Raw genomic sequence first — 20,237 nt, 5'->3', positions numbered from 1 at the left:
ACTGCTGAAGACAGTGTACCCCTTGAAACCCATCAAATGAGCTCTATGGGCCCAACACTTACACTAAGTGGTCCCTGGGCCAAGCCACCTTGTAACACCCAGGGACTGTGGGCAGATACAAGATTAGCCCATCAGGCATTATCCTCAATGGTCTTACACTTAACCTCTCAGCCCATAATGATCATACACTGCCCGACAAGAGAGGACCTCTCCCTCGGCTGCAAGGAACAGTGTTGCACTCTCCACTCATATGGATCCCGGGAATTAAAACATTCTTGCAAACATTTTAGAAACCATATATATATACTTTTATATCTTATATAAAATATATTTTGCAAAACAAATCTCAACGGTTGAAATTGGCTGCCGGCAGTCTTGGTTTCCATCAGTGAGAGTGCATCCCCGATCATTACCTTTGTCCGACAAAGGGGCTGATCCTGTCACTATGATCACCCACTCAGATGAATTCTCGGACTGTCCCAACATACCCAGGTTTTGACCCCCGCTAAGGATCTCACTGATTGGTACATCAAAGACAGCCCAATCCGACACCTAGTGTAGTATCATAATCGAGTCTAGGGGTCGGGTGTAACTTTCCAGTTTTGCCCATCAATCTCCAAGGTCCAGGGCAATACTGGAAATCTGGTCCAGTTCAAAGATTCAATTAATCCTACACTGTATGTGCCTAGGGTCTCACCCTGGCAGCTGAGACAAGCCACCCCAACCGACTTGGTGGCACTACAGTGTCAGCCTTGTCAGGATAGGTCTCCCCAGACCGACCCACTGGCTATGAACATTCTAAACTAACACGAGTCTCATTAAGTGTCCAGTTTAAGGGTATTACACAGAAACATACCAAGGGAACATGAATCAAATATGTATCTTTATTCATTTACAATAAACTCATAAAGTACATCATTCTGATTGAAGCTAAGGGCATACAAAACTGTCTAACAACCAACACACTTATAATCACCACAAACTTGCCCTAGCATACATTCGGCCACTTTGAACACTACTGTACTGTGAACAGGCAGTATTATAACCACAAAGAATCCCTCTTGAAACTGCTCATTAGAGGGTTCAGACTACCACGACTGCACCTACTCAACCACCACTGCTATCACGCATGGTGACAGCAGTCCACAAAAAAATTTGTTTTTTTTTTCTGTTCACTCGAACTGTTGCACTCGCCCCCTATCACCAGAAATCAAGCCACCGAAACCCTAGAGGTTGCCGCAGATATTTGGGTTTCACCGCAGACTTCTACACCAGATTGCTCACCCAAAAAAACGAAAATAAAAGGAGAAGACGGAAGGGAAAAGAGCTGATTGAAAGAAAGCTGTAATCGTCCTTTATCAGTGGCATTTTGATACCATGTCAAAGCTGTCTAGTCGAATTGAAAACAGAGAAAGAAAAGAGAAAGAAGAAGGGAGAGAAGAAGAGGAAGAAGAAGATAAAAGTGTCGAACTGAGAAGACAAAGAGTCTAACCCAGTCAACCATCTATTTAAATTTAACAAATTAGTATACAAAGATAGAAATGCCCCTGCATATCTATGTGGCATATAACTAACACATTACTTAGATGCAAAAGACTAAAATACCCCTCTTTAGTCGACTCTAACAGAGTCGAAGCTCGAGGCGAATACTAAGTGTTGTCCAAGGTACATCTTCATCAGTAGGTCGAAGTGTTGGGGCTGGTAAGGGTCATGTGAGCAACCAAACACGACCTACAATCCAAAGGACTTCAAATGCAGCAAAGAGCGGTTAAGGGTTAAGGGCAGCTTACTATTAGATGTTTCAGGTGTATGGAGTTTGGACATCGTTCAAATGAATGTCCTAAGAGAAGGATTGAAGGGAAAACACATCTGGTTGATGAAGTCATTGATGAACAACAAGATGATATAGGCCATGTTGATGATGGATAAGTGCCTAAAACTACTAAAACTAATACTACAGAAGAAGAAAAATTGGATGGGGACATTGAGGGTGAAGCTCTAGTGATATGACACACTATGGTTGCACCTCAAAAACCACTACAAGGGGGTTGATTGAGAAAGAATATCTTTAGAACACATTGTACAGCTGGTGGGAAGTTGTATAACCTGATTATTGACAGTGAGAGTAGTGAGAATCTTGTTTCTCAAGAGATGATGGATAAATTACAGCTCAAGACTGTTCGACACCCCCAACCATATCATATTTTGTGATTCAACAAAGGAAATGAGATAAGAGTTTCTTCTAAATGCTTAGTTAATTTCTCTATTAGTAATACATTTGAAGAATTGGTATGCTGTTAAGTTGTCCCAATGGATGCATGCCATATTCTTTTGGGATGCCCATGGCAATATGACCCATAAGACCATACATTAAGTGGACAATAACACATACAACTTTTTGAAAGACAATAAGAAGATAACTCTCAAACCAATGCAACTTGATTCATTTCCAAAGAAGGAAACCAAACCAACCACTACTCTCTTCCCCTCAAACAAATTGGCTCAAGATGGAAATTTGGATGTTGTTTATGTGTTGGTTACAAAAGAAGCTAGCAAAAAAACCCCTATTCTAGAGATGGTAAGCTACTTCATGAGTATGCTGATGTGATGCCTGAGGAATTACCCAATGGCCTTCCTCCCCTAAGAGATATATAACATCATATAGATTTAATGCTGACAGCATGAGGAGCTCCAAAAACAAGTAACAAAGTTGTTGAATAAAGGGCTGATTCGTGAGAGCTTAAGCCCATGTGTTGTATCAGCTTTCCTCACGCCAAAGAAAGATGGTAGTTGGCATGTGTGCGCTTTTCACAAGATTATAATTAAATACAGGTTTCCCATACATCGCCTTCATGACATGTTAGACACATTGGCTGGCTCACAAGTCTTTTCAAAGATAGATTTGAAGAGTGAGTACCATCAAATTCGTAACACTAATAGTGTTAAAATAACATGGACCTTTGCAAAATTAAATCTACTAAAGAAAAAGAGGCTCTAAAGAAGATGAAAATGTTAGATAGTGTATACCCTTAGCTCCAATCAGATTGATGTACATTAAACATTTATTGTAAATGAATAAAAGTACATAATTGATTCATGTTATACTTGGTGTGTTTCTGTGTAATTACCCTTAAACTGGACACTTATGAGACTCGTGTTAGTTTAGAATGTTCTCAGTCGTTGCATAGACTTGGGGAAGTTTATCCTACCAAGGCAGACACTAATGTGTTGCTAAGTAGATTGGGGTAGCTTGTCTCAGCTACCAAGGTTAGACCCGAAGCACATGTAGTGTGTGTTTGTTTGAAACACTGAACCCGGACCATTTTCCAGTTATGCCCTGGACCTTGGAGACTGGTGGGAAAAACTGGAAAGTTACACCTAACCCCTAGACTCGATTATGGTACTGCACTAGGTGTCGGGTTAGGTTGTCTTTGATATGCCAATCAATGAGGTCCTTCGGGGGTCAAAACCTGGGTATGTTGGGGCGGTCTGAGAATTCACTTGAGTGGGTGATCATAGTGACAGAATCAGCCCCTTTGTCAAACAAAGTGAATGATCGGGGACTGCACTCTCTCTGATGGAAACCAAAACTACCGGCAGTCGATTTCAACCGTGTTTGATAATTGTTTTGCAAAATATATATATTATGTTTTATGAAAAGGTTTGCAAAAGGTTTTAATTCCCAGGATCCATCTGAGCAGAAAGTGCAACACTATACCTTGCAGTTGAGGGAGAGGTCCTCTCTCGTCGAGCAGTGTTTGATCATTAAGGGCTAAGAGGTTAAGTGTAAGACCATTTAGGGCTAATCTTACTTAAGAACATAATCCTTGGGCCTTCATAAGATGGTTAGACTCAAGGGCCATTTAGTGTAAGTGTTGGGCCCATTAAGAGCCCGTACTAATGGACTCAGGGGTTCACTGTGTTTAGCAATGAATTCGGCCAAGCTTTGTCACAGAAGCTAGGCTGAACCCATATGGCTTTTGTGAGATCAATGTTAGGGTCCCACGCCATACAAAGAGAGCCAAGTTAGCTAGTAATTGAAAAGAAAAGTGAGCTTGCTAGCTTAATGGGCCTAAGGCCCATAATTAACTGGATTAATTAAGAAGTCACATGACAGTTTAAGAAGTCATGTGACTTGGGCGAATTTGGGTATGGATATGGGCTTAGATCAGCAATGGGATAAGGGGATAACTCTTATCCACTTAAGGAGTCCAGATCCAAATAAAGATTTGGATTAGGAAGGTCCTAATTGGATTAGGAGAAGCTGATCTTTAAGGCTTATAAATAGAGGGGGCGAACTGCTTCAGGCTTAACCTTTTCTGCTCTCAGTTCTCTCCCTCTGTTCTTGCTGCCCAAACCCTAATTCGATCTCCAGTTTTTGGACTGATAGAAGTCAATTCCTACCTCTGATTTTGCAAGAAAATCATATCAGATTTCATGCTCACACTCCTTATTTGATCCAAGCCGATTGCTGAAGGACTGCATTGCTGAACCTGCTTCATCTCAAGCTGCGCCATCTTCAGTGGAAGCGGGTTTTGGTACCCTCTTTGGGCGTGAACACCTACGTTGGGAGCTACACGTGTGGATTCCGTATCAGGTATTGCTCTCCCTTTCTTTTGGTTTCAGATGTGGTCCGGTTTGTTTCAAGAACGATCCTTAAAAATTACAGTTTTTCTAAACCTGGGAATACGATCCCCATAAGGGAGAAAAGAAATTTTTGAAATTTCTCCCAGCCACCCTGCATAGTCCAGCCATCCATATGATGGATCTTCCCTTCCCTTTAGTGGTATCAGAGCTAGGTTTAAGTCTTGAACAAAATTTAGATCAGATCTGAAGCAGACCAAATCGGTAGAACTGTTCTACCCGATTTGCGCAAATTAGCAGTTTTTCTAAGAATTCGGTTCTCAGATTTGGGCATTTTGATCTGAAATTAAGTCTTTATTATTCTGCAATAATTTTGGAATGGTTCTACGATTATTTCTTGATTTTTTGGGTTGTTTGTGTGATGGAGATCAAATTCTTTTATGGCGCCAAGATTTGCGCACCTTGCAATTTCATTCTATTCAATTTCAGTCTGTAAATAATTTTTTTTTTATTTTAGACAAAATGTATAGCACTCGATCTGATGTAATTAATAGAAAATTAGGTTTTTCTATTTTTTTTTACATTGGAAGACTTGCTGGAGCGCACGAAGGAGAAGATTTTTCCATAAAAGAAATCTGCAATCTGCGATTAACCCTTTTCTTACAGGTTTGTAGTTTGTCCGAATCAGATTCGGACCATCACACTTGCAACCCTATGTTATGTGTTTTCTTACTATGATTGAATGTCAATTTTGGCTGTTAATTAATTCCGATCAAAATCTTGAAAATTGTAACATGTCTTGGGCACCAAACCCTAGGCCGAATTGACCTAGTTTGGTCCAAACTGGTTGGACCAAACCCATGGTTCGATGGGGTCTGATCTTAGCCCCATGGGTCACGTTTTAAGTGGCTTAAATCCGGTTATGTGCCAAGGGTTTGATGGCCCATTACATGAAATAATTCGACCCTCCCTTGTAAGACCTAATTTCTGCTAAGTTAAAGAAAGATCAGCCCAGTTTACAACATAACTGCTATATGGGCCGAACTGCCTTTTGCAGTTTAGCCCATATACCTAGATATTATTATTTGATAATACATGAGCTTAATGGGCTGATTGTGTGTTAACTTAAAATTAATTAGGATCTTTACAAGTTAATTAATTGATTGGATCAATTTGTGGATGAGAATGTTTGTGATGTGCTGAATGTGATTCGCACATGGGCCATAAGTACTTGGCCCATGTTTATTCGTATGTGGCTCTCTGCGCACACTAGGCTGAATGCAAATTATTGCCATGATGTCCACAGATCATTGGATGATCTCCCTTCTCAATGGGCCCCACATCAGCTTCCTCCCCAAGAGGAACCATTTTGAACCCTAGCCCGTTTTGGGCCCATTTGAATCTGACTTTATGAAAGTTAGTGGGAGCCACTTTGGTATGACCTAAATCAAATCTAGGGACATTTTAATTTGTTCCTCCAGATAATATAAGTGCAAGTGATACGGAATTTCATATGATGAATTCTCTAAAGGCCTTCTGTCATTAGCATGAAGATGGGTTGTATTGACAATGAGGAGATGCACCATAAAATTGGGCTATCCATTTGCTGGTCCAATTTGTTGGATTGCTTCATAAGATGATAGGGGCGTCATAAACCGATGTGGGAGGGGCCTATCCTAAAGTGGAAGACTCTCTCATGGTACCTTGGGGTCCACGATATGACGGGTCAGCACTTACTAGACAGAAAGGTTTAACCTAAAATGGCAATGAACCTTGTCTGACAGAGGCCAAAGGGAAAGCTCATTTGATGAGTGGATAAGATCCTTCACAGAAAGTGGTAGGGCTTTGCAGCTGAAACAGTTGGCTCCATGCACCTATGGGATTTCCCACATTTCCAAAGACATAACTGCATCTCCGTCACTGAGATGGGAGGGAAATCTTAGAGACGAAGAAATGGAAATGGAACATAGATAAAAGACATTTCTATGTAGTTAATATGAATCAATTTTAGGTCATGGACTAATTTATGTTGCCTTTTATCAGAAATGGCAAACAAACAATTCGCTAAATTCTTGGATGACAATAAGCTTAAGGGACCTAATTATGCTGACTAGTTTCGTAACCTTATGCTGGTTCTGACGTTCGAGAAATTGGACAAGGTTGCCAAAAATCCTGCACCAAAACATCCGAGTGACAGGGCTTCCGAAGCCCGTAAGAAAGAGTATCAGGAATGAGAGGAGAAGAACTTTCTTGCCCGGTGTTACATCATAGTATCCTTAGACAATCCGATACAGAGACAATTTGATAAGATCGAAGTGTCCAAGAATATCATGGATAGTCTAAGGACAATGTACGAGGAGCATAATCGTTCTGTCCGACAGAAGGTCCTCAAACTGTTGATGACCACACAGATGACTGAGAGCCAACAGGTCCATGACCACTATTTAAAAATGATAGGCTACATTAACAAATTGGAAGCTCTTGGTTTTGGGCTAGATGACGACACTAAAACTGATGCAATCTTAAACTCTCTGCCTCCCTCCTTCAATCAATTTATCATGAACTATAACATGAATAAGCTAAAAGTTAGTGTGAAAATTTGAGAGATTAAATGAATTGATTGTATTGTCTTGGAAGGAGCATATACACAACTTTATATAGAATTACAGAGCTAATTTACAGGGTGATAAAATAGGAAACTAACTTTTCCTAAAAAACAAATTTTTATATCAGTGGGATTCTCCAATTAATATCCCATGATTCTAGGATATCCCATGATTCTAGGAAATTAAGTTTCCTAAACTGATGGACCTAAAATTATGGAGAATCAATCAAAGAGTCAATCTTCTACTTTCCAACACTCCCCCTCAAGCTAGTGAATATGCATCTTTCACTCCCAGCTTGGAGATAAGTCCTTGGAATGCCACACTGCAAAGCCCTTTTGTCAGCACATCTGCCAGTTGACCATTCGTTGAGACGTATGGAGTGCAAATTAATCCGCTATCCAGCTTTTCCTTTATGAAATGCCTATCTATCTCAATGTGCTTTGTCCTGTCATGTTGGACGGGATTGTGAGCACTGTTAATAGCTGACTTGTTGTCACAGAATAATCTCATTGGACCTTCCCATCTGATCTTTAGGTCTTCCAAAATTATCTTGAGCCATAGTAATTCACATACTCCCTGAGCCATTGCCCTGAATTCTGCCTCCGCACTTGATCTAGCTACCACATTCTGCTTCTTACTCCTCCATGTCACAAGATTTCCTCCAAGGAACGTACAGTAACCTGTAGTGGACCGCCTATCCATGGAAGAGCCTGCATAATCTGCATCGGTGTTTGCCTCTAGGGTTAATCCAGTATTTCTTTTAAACAAGATTCCTTTGCCAGGATTAGCCTTTAGGTAATGTAGTATCCTATAGATCGCCTGTAGGTGAACCTCTTTCGGGTTGTGCATAAACTGGCTAGCCACGCTCACGGCATATGCTATGTCTGGCCTTGTATGGGCAAGATATATAAGTTTTCCTACTAATCTTTGGTACATCTCCCTATTCACGGCTGGATATTCATTTGCTTCTCCCAATTTGTGATTTGGCTCAATCGGTGTGGAGGATGGTTTGCATGCTAACTTTCCTATCTCTCTTAAAAGATCTGTTACATATTTCTGTTGTGAGATAAAGATGCCTTCTCTGGAATGAGCTACTTCAATCCCTAGAAAATACTTCAATCTCCCAAGTTCTTTTATTTCGAATTCTTTGACTAGGCATCTTCTCAAGGCTTCCTTCTCCTTTTCATCATTTCCTATCACAATTATGTCATCGACATATACCAGAAGAGCCGTGACTCCCCCTGCATCCGAATGCTTTATAAAGAGTGTATGATCTCCCTGACTTTGTTTGTATCCGATGGCAAGCATAACTTTAGTAAATCTTCCAAACCACGCCCTAGGTGATTGCTTGAGACCATATAGTGCTTTCTTCAACCTGCAAACTTTATTTCCTTTTAGATTTCCTTTGAAGCCCGGAGGAATATCCATGTATATCTCCTCCTCTAAATTACCGTGAAGAAAAGCATTCTTTACATCAAATTGCTCCAAGTACCAGTCGAAGTTAGCTGCTAGTGACAACAAAATTCTTACCGTATTCATCTTAGCCACTAGAGCGAATGTCTCCTGATAGTCAACACCATAGGTTTGTGTATATCCTTTTGCCACGAGTCTTGCCTTGTATCTTTCTAGAGAGCCGTCTGACTTGTACTTTACTATGAAAACCCACTTGCAGCCCACGGGTTTCTTTCCTGGTGGTAGGTCAACAATTTCCCATGTTTGATTCTTATCTAGAGCCTGCATCTCTTCTCTCATAGCATCTTTCCATTTCTCATCAGATAATGCCTCAAATAAAGTATTAGGAATATGAATGGTGTTTAGACTAACTAGGAAACTCCTATGTGATGGTGAGAATTTTTTAAAGGACACAAAATTTTCTAAGGGATATAAGGGATGTTTAGTGCATTCTCTTGTGCCTTTCCTAAGAGCAATAGGAAGATCTTGGTTAGATGCTAATTCAGAAGAAATTTCCGGAACTGTATTTACCTCATTCTCAGGATTAGGAGTTGAATCTTGAACCTGCACAAGATTAGGATCCTGGTTTCTTCTTCTTGAATATACCTGCAATCTCATAGAGTCACAAAATTCATCATTCTCTGTCATGGGTCTAGTATGAATGGGTGAAGAAGTTGGTTTGGTTTGAGGTGGTTCGATAGGTGCAGATACGGGTTGAACTGGTATAGATGCTGAGTTTGGGTGTTGAGAACCTGTAGGTAGACCAAGCGGGAACAATTCTCTGTCCTTATCTTCAATGAATGACAAAGACTCCCCCTGAAGATAAGGTTGAGTGAAATATGGTGTTTTTTCTTCAAAAGTGACATCAATAGAGACAGAGAATTTTTTAGTAGGTGGGTGGTAACACTTATAACCCTTTTGGGTGGACGAATAACCCACAAAAATACACTTGATGGCTCTTGGATCTAACTTCCCTCTATTATGGGTATGAACATGGACAAAAGCAGTGCATCCAAAGATTCTTGGGGTGAGATTATTTGTTGTACGTAGATCGGGATAAAATTGAGAAAGTGTTTCCATTAGTGTTTTAAATCCCAACACCCTCGAAGGTAATCGATTTATAATGTATGCGGCTGTAAGAAAAGCTTCCCCCTAATAGGTTTTTGGAACATGCTGGTGGAAAAGTAAGGCTCGGGTTGCAGCTAGTAGATGACCATTCTTCCTTTCTGCTACTCCGTTTTGTTGTGTAGTATTAATACAGAAGGATTCATGAATAATCCCTTCTTTCTGAAAATATGGGGATAAAGTTTGGTTGAAATAATCCCGTGCATTATCCGATCTAAATCTTTTGATTCTGACCCCAAACTGATTTTGGATCATGTTATGGAAATTTGGGAGTACACTACTTACATCTGATTTAGATTTAAGAAGAAAGATCCAAGAGACCCTAGTGCAATCATCAATAAAAGAGACGAACCATCGTGAGCCAGACACATTTGGAACTGTAGAGGGTCCCCATATATCACTATGGATCAAAAAGAATGGGACTGAACTTCTATTGTTACTGATTGGAAAGGGCACACGCTTGTGTTTTGCAAATTCACACACATCACAATGAAAATATTCAACACTCAATCCTTTAAACAAGGAGGGAAACATAGTTTTCAGAATTCCAAAAGATGGATGTCCTAGTCTAAAGTGATGAAGCCAAATGGTGTCTTTGTTGGATGATGAAAGGAATGACAGAGATAACTTATCCTGGACAATGATTGATTTGCATGATTCTTCAAGATAGTAGAGTCCATTCTTCTCCTTAGCAAGTCCAATCCTCTTCCCCAAATCCTGGTCCTGAAATATATAGTAAGAAGGATAGAAAAGCACATTACAGTTCATGTTATGGGTGAGTTTTTGGATGGATATCAGGTTAGTGGACAATTTTGGAACATGAAGGACACTTTTTAGTGTAAGTGATGGATTAATATGGATATCCCCAAGGCCAGCTACGGTAGTAAGGGAACCGTCTGCAATGGCTATTTTTCGATTGCTTGGGCAGGGGGTGTAAGTGCTAAAATGTAGTGAGGAGTGAGTCATGTGATCTGTGGCTCCTGAGTCAATAACCCATAAATCCCTAATAGGTTCATCTGAGACATTTAGCCCGTGAGGAATAGAAAACTTACCTGAGATTGCAAGAGAGCCTGTACCACTAGGTTTCTCCAATGATCCCAAAAGCCCCCTTAACTTTTCGATCTCCTCCTTATTGAACTCGATCTTGTCTGGAGGCTTTTCTTGGCTCGACTGATTTGTGGTGAAGTTAGCTTGACTTCGACTCTTCTGTTGTCCTCCTCGGTAGCCCCATTCCCTATTCGATGGTTTACCATTCAGCTTCCAACACTTCTCTTTGGTGTGCCTTGGTTTCTTGCAATAGGTACACCAAAGAGACTCCTTGTTGTCCCGTGCAGAGGACAAATTTGTCTTCATTCCTTCCAGTATTTTCGGTTGTTCCATCCTTGTAGTCATGGCTGAACCTTCTAGTACAAGGGGTTCAAGCATAACCCCCCTACGGCTTTCTTCAGCACGAATCAGAGAAAGTCTCATTTAGAGATGGTACCTCTTCTTTGCCGAGAATCTGGACCCTAACTTGATCAAATTCTGCATTGAGTCCTGCAAGAAAGTCATAAACGCGATCTTTTTCGATAAAACTCTTTAGGATTACTGCATCTGCTGCACATTTAGTCTCAATGCATCGATAATGATCGAGTTCTTGCCACAGGTTCTGCAGTAAATTTGCATACTCGGTAACTGTCTTGCTGCCTTGTTTAGTTGCTCCAGTCTTGACTTTGATTTCGTACACTTGTGCTGCATCACGTGCTTTTGAATATGTTTGTCGGACGGCATCCCAGATCTCTTTAGCCGTGGATAAAAACATACACGTGTCGCTGATTTCAGGGTTCATTGAATTCCATAACCATGACATGATCATGGAGTCAGCTTCGTCCCATGCATCAAATCTTGGATCTCCTTCCTTCGGTCCCGTCCCTAAGAGATGGCTAAGCTTTCTTTTCCCTTTAAATATGTTTGAACAAACTGAGACCACTTCAAATAATTTTTCCCGTTCAACCTATATGCTGCCTGAATGTTTTGCAGGTCGCCAGATGCTTGATGTGAGGAAACTTCTTCCGATTGTGCAGTGGTATTTGATACGGTGGCTTTTGACATATTGGGTGGGCTTCAAGAAAGAGAGAAAAACAGACAATGAAGGTCTAAAAAACTTAGTAAGGGTTGGCGATGAAGGCCTAAAGAATCTTTCAGCCAATGTAAAAAAAAAAGGTAATTGTAATGCTCCACCAAACTGAAGAGTGGATCGAAACCACTCAAAATCAAAACTGATCCAAATGAAACCAAAGGGATTCAGTAAATCTGCTCTGGGCAACACCAGATCTAAGATTTCAGACTGATCTGATGTCTCTACAAAGAGATCCAAGAAAAAAGGATGAATCCGATGGCACGACAGTCCAGAAGAAGCAAAAATGTAGAGTTTAGATCTGTAGCCGATCTCGAAGAAGAATCAAGGACACTCAAGAACCTCCCAAATACTGTTTGAGAGTTCTTGAACCAGCAGCAGAGATGACCAAAGAGATGCTATGTGTGGATTAGGTCGTAACCTAGCTCTGATACCATGTGAAAATTTGAGAGAAAAAATGAATTGATTGCATTGTCTTGGAATGAGCATATACACAACTTTATATAGAATTACAGAGCTAATTTACAGGGTGATAAAATAGGAAACTAACTTTTCCTAAAAAACTAATTTCTATATCAGTGGGATTCTCCAATTAATTTCCCTTAGCTTCAATCTGATTTGATGTACTTTTGTTATTTAGTGGAAATAAATAAAGTGCATGTTTGATTCATGTTGTTTGGTTTAATTCTGTGTAAAACCCTAAAACTGGACATTTATAGAGATTCATGTTAGTTTTAAATGTTCACAACCATTCGATAAGTCTGGGGAGATTTATCCTGCCAAGGCTGATGCTGGTGTGCCACCAAGTGTTGGGATGGCCTGTCTCAGCCACCAGGGTAAGACCCGAGGCACATGCAGTATGGGATTACTTGAATCCTTGAACCGGACCAACAGTCTTGCCCTGGACCTTGGAGATAGATGGGCAAAACTGGAAAGTTACACCTGACCCCTAGACTCGATTATGACACTTCACTAGGTGCTGGATCAGGCTGCCTTTGATATGCCAATCAGTGAGATCCTTAGCGGGGATCAAAACCTGGGTATGTTGGGGCAGTTTGAGAATTCATCTGAGTGGGTGATCATAGTGACAGAATCAGCCACTTTGTCGGACAAAGGGTAATGATCGGGAATGCACTCTCTCTGATGGAAACCAAACTGCCGGCAGTTGATTTCAATTGTTGGAATTTTGTTTTTGCAAAATTAACATACTTATATTTATATGTACGGTTTCAAAATGTTTGCAAATGGTTTTAATTCCCGGGATCCATGTGAGAGGGGAGTGCAGCACTGTTCCTTGCAGCCGAGGGAGAGGTCCTCTCTTGTCGGGCAGTGCTTGATCATTAAGGGCTGAGAGGTTAAGTGTAAGACCATTTAGGATAATACCTGATGGGCTAATCTTGCACCTGCCCACAGTCCCTGGGTTTTTTTAAGATGGCTTGGCCCAGGGACCACTTAATGTAAGTGTTGGGCCCATAGGGTCCATATGATGGACTCAAGGGGTTCATTGAGTTTTTCAATGAATTCGGCTGGGCCTTGTATTAAAGGCTGGGCCAAACCCATGTGGCTGGTGTGTAGATCAATGCTTGGGTCCCACGCCATACAAAGAAGCCCAACTGGGCAACAGATTGGAAAGTAATTAGACACTAAACACTTAATGGACCAAAAGCCCATTTCGAGGTGGGCTGATATGATCACCCATCCATAGGGCGAATTTGAGATTGAAGTTAGTAAAAGGATTGGGCCTTTAGCCTTATCCACTCTTAGAGACCAAATTCAAATCAGATTTGAATCTGGTAACTTCCTGATAAGATCAGGAATAACCTAACTCTATCTACAGATAGGATTAAGATAATCCCCTATCCAAATACTGATTTGGATTGGGATGACTCCTGATTTAGGAGGTTTTCTTAATCAAGAAGAAAGGAGGAGAAACCCTAACCAATTGAGAGAGAAATACAACAGATTTCGAACCAAGAAAAATTGCAAGAAAGGTTCCTGCGAATTGAGATCACATCTCATACTCTCCAGAAAAAGAGAAAAGCAGTTCAGCCCTTTTCGTTTTTGGAGATCTCCTCCTGCCGCCGCCATCTACCATTGCAAGATTAGATCTTTGCAGAAAATAAAGTCAAGAATTCTGTTCTTGACATCAGTCTTGCAAGAAAAACTGAAAAAGATTCAGTGTTCAATACTTCCAGAGGATTCTTGTGAAGGATCAGTGTGTAGGACGCACCCTGCTGGTTCTGTTCCATCGACAGCTGTGTCATCTTCAGCAAGAACGGATCTTGGAGCATTCTTTGGGCGTGAACACCAACTTTGGGAGATAGTGCTTCTCCGGATCAGGTATATTCCTCCCATTTGTCTTTTGGTACAGATCTGATTTGATTATGGTTCAAGTAGGATCCTTGAATATTATATTCTAAATTTAGGGAATATGATTCCCAGTTGAGAGAAGGTAGGAAAATTTTTGAAATTCACCCACCCATTCCGCAACCTTCATGGCGTCCATTAGATGGATCCTACCATTCTTTCACTCCTGCTACACCACAATTAAACGGTGTATCAGAGAGGAAAAACCAAACTTTATTAGATATGGTCTACTCACTTCTTGTCCACTCAGAGATACATATATCCTTTTGGAGATACACATTGGAGACTGCGATATACGTGTTGAACAGGGTTCCAACCAAATCCGTTCCTAAGATCCCTATGAGTTTTGGACCTGTAAGAAACCAAGTGTAGGACACTTAAAGATTTGGGGTTGTCCGGCACATGTTAAAAGAACAAGTGCTGACAAATTGGAATCCAAGACCAGTCGTCTATTTGTAGGTTACCCCAAAAGCTCTATAGGATACTTATTCTATAACCCAAGAGAGCAAAAGGTGTTTTGCAGTTGAAATGTCTATTTCTTGGAAGAAAATTACATTCTGGATAATCCTCATCAAGAACAATTTCCTGATGAGGAGAGCCCAACAGTAGTGGGAGATGTCCCACAAGTTCCAGATAACACCCAACCTTGAAAATCTACTAGGGCTTCTAGACCTCTAGTTCTTTACGGCTATGATCAATAAAGTTACTTGATGGAAGCCACGATCCGTGAGGAAGATCCCATGACTTATACGGAAGCTATGTTGGATATAGATTCCTTGAAGTGGGAAGATGCCATGAAAGCTGAGATGGACTCGATGGAAACCAATAAGGTCTGGACTCTCGTAGACCCACCCCCTAGGGTGAAAGCAATTGGTTGCAAATGGATCTACAAGAGGAAGAAGGGCCCTGATGGAAAAATTGAGACCTATAAAGCTCATCTTGTAGAGAAGGGGTACACTTAGAAAGAGGGAATCGATTATGAGGAAACCTTTTCATCAGTGACCATGCTTAAATCCATATGGAGAACTCCAAAAAGGGATTTGTCCCTTTCAGACACGGAGTCACTCTCTCCAAGGGTATGTCTCCCAAGACTCCTGAGGAGATTGAGGGCATGAGAGAAGTTCCCTATGCCCCAGCCGTAGGGAGCATCATGTATGCCATGTTGTGCACTCAGCCAGACATTGCCCAGGCTGTGAGTGTGGTAAGTAGATACCAGTCAAACCAAGGACAGAAGCACTGGACAGCTGTAAAGAATATACTCAAATACCTTTGGAGGACAAAAGAATTTTGTCTAGTATTCGATGGTATTTCACTATAGATCCTAGGGTACACCAATGCCGACTTTCAGTTAGACCCAGATGATAGAAAGTCTACATCTAGTTACATCTTTACAATGGGGTCCTGTGCTATTAGTTGGAAAAGTAACAAACAAGGGTCCACAGCAGATTCCACAACTGAGGCTGACTACATTAAAACAAGTGAAGCTGCCAAGGAAGCAGTATGGATGAAGAAGTTCATTCAAGAATTAGGAGTAGTTTCATCCAGCACATCACCCATTCCACTGTTGTGTGACAACAGTAGAGCCATTGCTCAGGCTAAGGAGCCCCGAGCCCACTCGAAGTCGAAGCACATAGAAAGGAAGTACCATGTACTGCGGGAGATTATTGGTAGAGGGGATGTCCAGATTCAGAAGGTAACATCAGCGAAGAATGTAACAGACCCATTGGCAAAGCCATTGACACAGAAAGTGTTTGAGGACACGTGAACAGTATGGGACTCCAGCTTGTACCCGACTGGACCTAAGTACAAGTGGGAGCTGTTAGACAGTGTATGCCCTTAGCTCCAATCAGATTGATGAACATTAAACATTTATTGTAAATGATTAAAAGTACATAATTGATTCATGTTATATTTGGTGTGTTTCTATGTAATTACCCTTAAACTGGATACTTATGAGACTCGTGTTAGTTTAGAATGTTCTCAGCCGTTGGATAGACCTGGGGAGGTTTATCCTGCCAAGGCTGACACTAATGTTCTGCCAAGTAGGTTAGGTAGCTTGTCTTAACTGCCAAGGTTAGACCCGAAGCACATGTAGTGTGTGTTTGTTTGAAACACTGAATCCGGACCAATTTCCAGTTATGCCCTGGACCTTGGAGACTGATGGGCAAAACTAGAAAGTTACACCTAACCCCTAGACTCGATTATGGTACTGCACTAGGTGTCGGGTTAAGTTATCTTTGATATGCCAATCAATGAGATCCTTCGGGGGTCAAAACCTGGGTATGTTGGGGCGGTTTGAGAATTCACTTGAGTGGGTGATCATAGTGACAGAATCAGCCCCTTTGTCGAACAAAGTGAATGATCGAGGACTGCATTCTCTCTAATGGAAACCAAAACTGTCGACAGTCGATTTCAACCGTGTTTGAGATTTGTTTTGCAAAATATATTTATATGAAAAAATATATATATTGTGTTTTATGAAAAGGTTTGCAAAAGGTTTTAATTCCCGGGATCCATCTGAGCATAAAGTGCAACACTGTACCATGCAGTTGAGGGAGACGTCCTCTCTTGTCGAACAGTGTTTGATCATTAAGGAAAAAGATGTTAAGTGTAAGACCATTTAGGGCTTTTATACCTGATGGACTAATCTCACTTAAGAACATAGTCCTTGGGCCTTCATAAAATGGTTAGACTCAAGGACCATTTAGTGTAAGTATTGGGCCCATTAAGAGCCCGTACTAATGGACTCAGGGGTTCACTGTGTTTAGCAGTGAATTCGGCCAAGCTTTGTCACAAAAGCTAGGCTGAACCCATATGGCTTTTGTGAGATCAATGTTAGGGTCCCACGCCATACAAAGAGAGCCAAGTTAGCCAGCAATTAAAACGAAAAGTGAGCCTGCTAGCTTAATGGGCCTAAGGCCCATAATTAACTGGATTAATTTAGGCGAATTTGGGTATGGATATGGGCTTAGATAATGGGATAAGGGGATAACTCTTATCCACTTAAGGAGTCCAGATCCAAATAAAGATTTGGATTAGGAAGCTCTTAATTGGATTAGGAGAAGCTGATCTTTAAGGCTTATAAAATAGAGGGGGCGAACTACTTCAGTCTTAACCTTTTCTGCTCTTAGTTCTCTCCCTTTGTTCTTGCCGCCAAAACCCTAATTCGATCTCTAGTTTTTGGACTGATAGAGATCAGTTACTACCTCTGATTTTGCAAGAAAATCATATCGGATTTCGTGCTCACACTCCTTGCTTGATCCAAGCCGTTGGATTGCAGTTCTTGCTGAAGAACTACATTGCTGAACCTATTCATCTCAAGCTACGCCATCTTCAGTGGAAGTGGGTTTTGGTACCCTCTTTAGGCGTGAACACCTACGTTGGGAGCTACACATGTGGGTTCCGTATCAGGTATTGCTCTCCCTTTCTTTTGGTTTCAGATCTGGTCCGATTTGTTTCAAGAACGATCCTTAAAAAATGAAATTTTTCTAAAACCGGGAATACGATTCCCGTAAGGGAGAAAAGAAATTTTTGAAATTTCGCTCAGCCACCCTGCATGGTTCGGCCATCCATATGATGGATCTCCCTTCCCTTCAGAAAAACAGGGAAAGGTGTTAGGACCTAATTTAAGTGTGAAATGGTATGACAAAGGGAATATTCTAAAGGTGCACGAGGCATTTTGCACCTTAGGTGCAAGGCGTAAGGCAAGGCACGCGCCTTTTCGAAGCAAGGTGCAAAATGAAGAAAAAAGCAAAATGTTAAGAATATTAATTAAAAATATACTTAAATTTTAAAATAAATGCTTTAAAAAGCCTATTATCTCAAATTAAAAACATAAATATAACATGTAAAACATATTCACAATAAAAATTTAAAAATAAAATAAAACATATTCAAGCATGTAAAAAAATATTCAATCCCCATACTTTCTTCCCAATTGCATTATTTCAAATAGCTAATGTGTTGTTAAACATTTTGCATTCCTGATTCTATGAGCCATCTTTGTACAAAGCCCCTTGAGGCAAGTCCAAATAAGTCCATGTTAGGGTCTTACATTCTTAATCCCCACAAAAAATAATGATTTTATAATTTTAATTATAGGGATGTAGAATAAGTTGGTTGATTGCAAGTTGTATGAAGAATTTTCTCTCACCATTGGCAAAAAATCTGCTTAAGGAGGTTGAGAGGAAAAATGAGGACACTTAATCAAAGTTGATAATTGAGCCTTCTCTTTTTGAAAATTTTACTTTTATTTTTTGAAAATGGGTGCCTAACCCTTTCCATTCTCATAACATAGTCCTAATCTAGTCTGATTAGCAATTAATTTTTGAAGTCATATAATTAGTTTTACAAAAATTTCCCCATTTTTAGACCAAATTGATTTTAAAAAAAAAAATCCCTCTTTCTTTTTCTTTTCTTTTTTGGAAAAACTAGGAAGCAACTCCCATAGCCCCACATGACACTCATACCGTTGGATTGGGTCCCCAAAACTATACAATAAAGATTTAAATTTCTATTGTATCGTTGAAACTTTCTGATATTTCATTAAAAACATCAAATTTTTTGTGAAATTATTTTCCTAATATAACAAATGGGGGATTCAATTATTGGACTTTTGACTTCAATATTTATATGACTCACTTAGTAAATCACTATAATACAAATGAAAAAGAAGGCACACAAACACATAAGAAGACACTCAATCTAATTAAAACATATTGTCACAAGAGACAGAAGTCAAGGTGGCAATTATATGACAAAAGTAAAGAAGAGAAGATGGCTAAAAGACTAAAAGAAAGATAAAGGGAGAAACTATTAAGTCTCTTAATCTTCTCTTATTTGATATATACAGTTGTTTGATCTAGTTTTTTTTAACCTTAAATGTGCAATTACACTTTTCCTACCAATTCTATGAAGTTTTAACCATGGTTCATAATTTTTTATATGATGGAGAGTTTGCCATGTAAAGATGGGAAATTTCAAGGGTATTTTATTAATCTCACTAAGATATTTGGAAAATCTAAAAAATCAAGAAAACCATAGCAAACAACTATATAAATTAAATAAGAGAAGATTAAGAAACTTAAATAGGTATCTTTCTCTCTGTCTCCCTTTTAATCACATATTCATCTTCTCTTCATTACATATGACATTTACTTTCTATTTTGATTTTTTTTTCTTTTTTGTTAGTATACATTTTGATTAGATAATCATTTTTTGTAGTTTTAGGCCTCTTTTTACTTTTTCTTTTGAATTATAAAGACTTGGTAAGTGAATCATATCAGAATAGTAAACCAATTATCTAATCACCAAATCTCCATTTCTCCTTTGAAAAATTATAATGATTCTAAATAAAATATTGGAAAGATTTTAATAATATTTTAAAATTCCTAACAAAAAATAATATTCTAAAATTTTAAGTCTTAAATGCATAGTTTTGTTAATGAAATTTGAAACACTGCCAACATATCAGCAATATGTCAGAGATATTAGGGAAAAAGATTCTTGGAAAATTATGTATTGCCCTTGCCCCTAGAAAAATGGGAAGATTTTGAGGGGGATTCATCAAATCTCACTGATATAATCTCACTGGTATTGCAAACCATGGTTTTAACAAATCCATATTTTTTGAAATTTTCCTTGATTTATTTAGATTTTCCAAGTATCTTAGTAAAATCAGTAATAGGGTTCCTACATGGCATCTAGAGGGCCTCTACATTTGACTTGGTTAGGAGACTATCTTATATAATATGCAAGTTTTTACAAGCTTATTTAAGTAAATGTCCTAAATCTGAAAGGGAAGATATTATAGCATATAAAGTTTAATATACAAAAGAAGAAATAATTATAAACTGACACAAGTAAGCTATTATGAGAGAGAGGTGGGGGAGGGGGAGAGAGAGGAGTGTGACTTACAGCGTGGAGACGCTCTATTGCATGGGAAATTTCGCTGAAGACAATTTAGCATTGGAAAAATGCTGTGTACA

General features: G+C 39.7%; 1 protein-coding gene across 6 annotated transcripts in view; it reads right to left on the bottom strand.

Annotated features, from left to right (window-relative positions):
* LOC104589724 (putative LRR receptor-like serine/threonine-protein kinase At1g56140) overlaps positions 1–20,237 on the bottom strand; it is a 109,149-nt gene that overhangs the window by 50,830 nt on the left and 38,082 nt on the right. For all 6 annotated transcript variants that reach the window (XM_088891283.1, XM_088891286.1, XM_088891287.1 and 3 more), the window contains one exon: positions 20,167–20,228. In XM_088891283.1, coding sequence (XP_088747409.1) covers positions 20,167–20,228 — 62 coding nt within the window. The remainder of the gene's footprint in view (positions 1–20,166; positions 20,229–20,237) is intronic.

This window comes from Nelumbo nucifera, chromosome 7 (genome assembly GCF_055504915.1).
Source record: "Nelumbo nucifera cultivar China Antique chromosome 7, China Antique-T2T, whole genome shotgun sequence".
Classification (NCBI taxonomy): Eukaryota; Viridiplantae; Streptophyta; class Magnoliopsida; order Proteales; family Nelumbonaceae; genus Nelumbo; species Nelumbo nucifera.
Note: the sequence above shows the minus strand (reverse complement) of the source record. Positions and strands in the feature narration are given on the sequence as shown.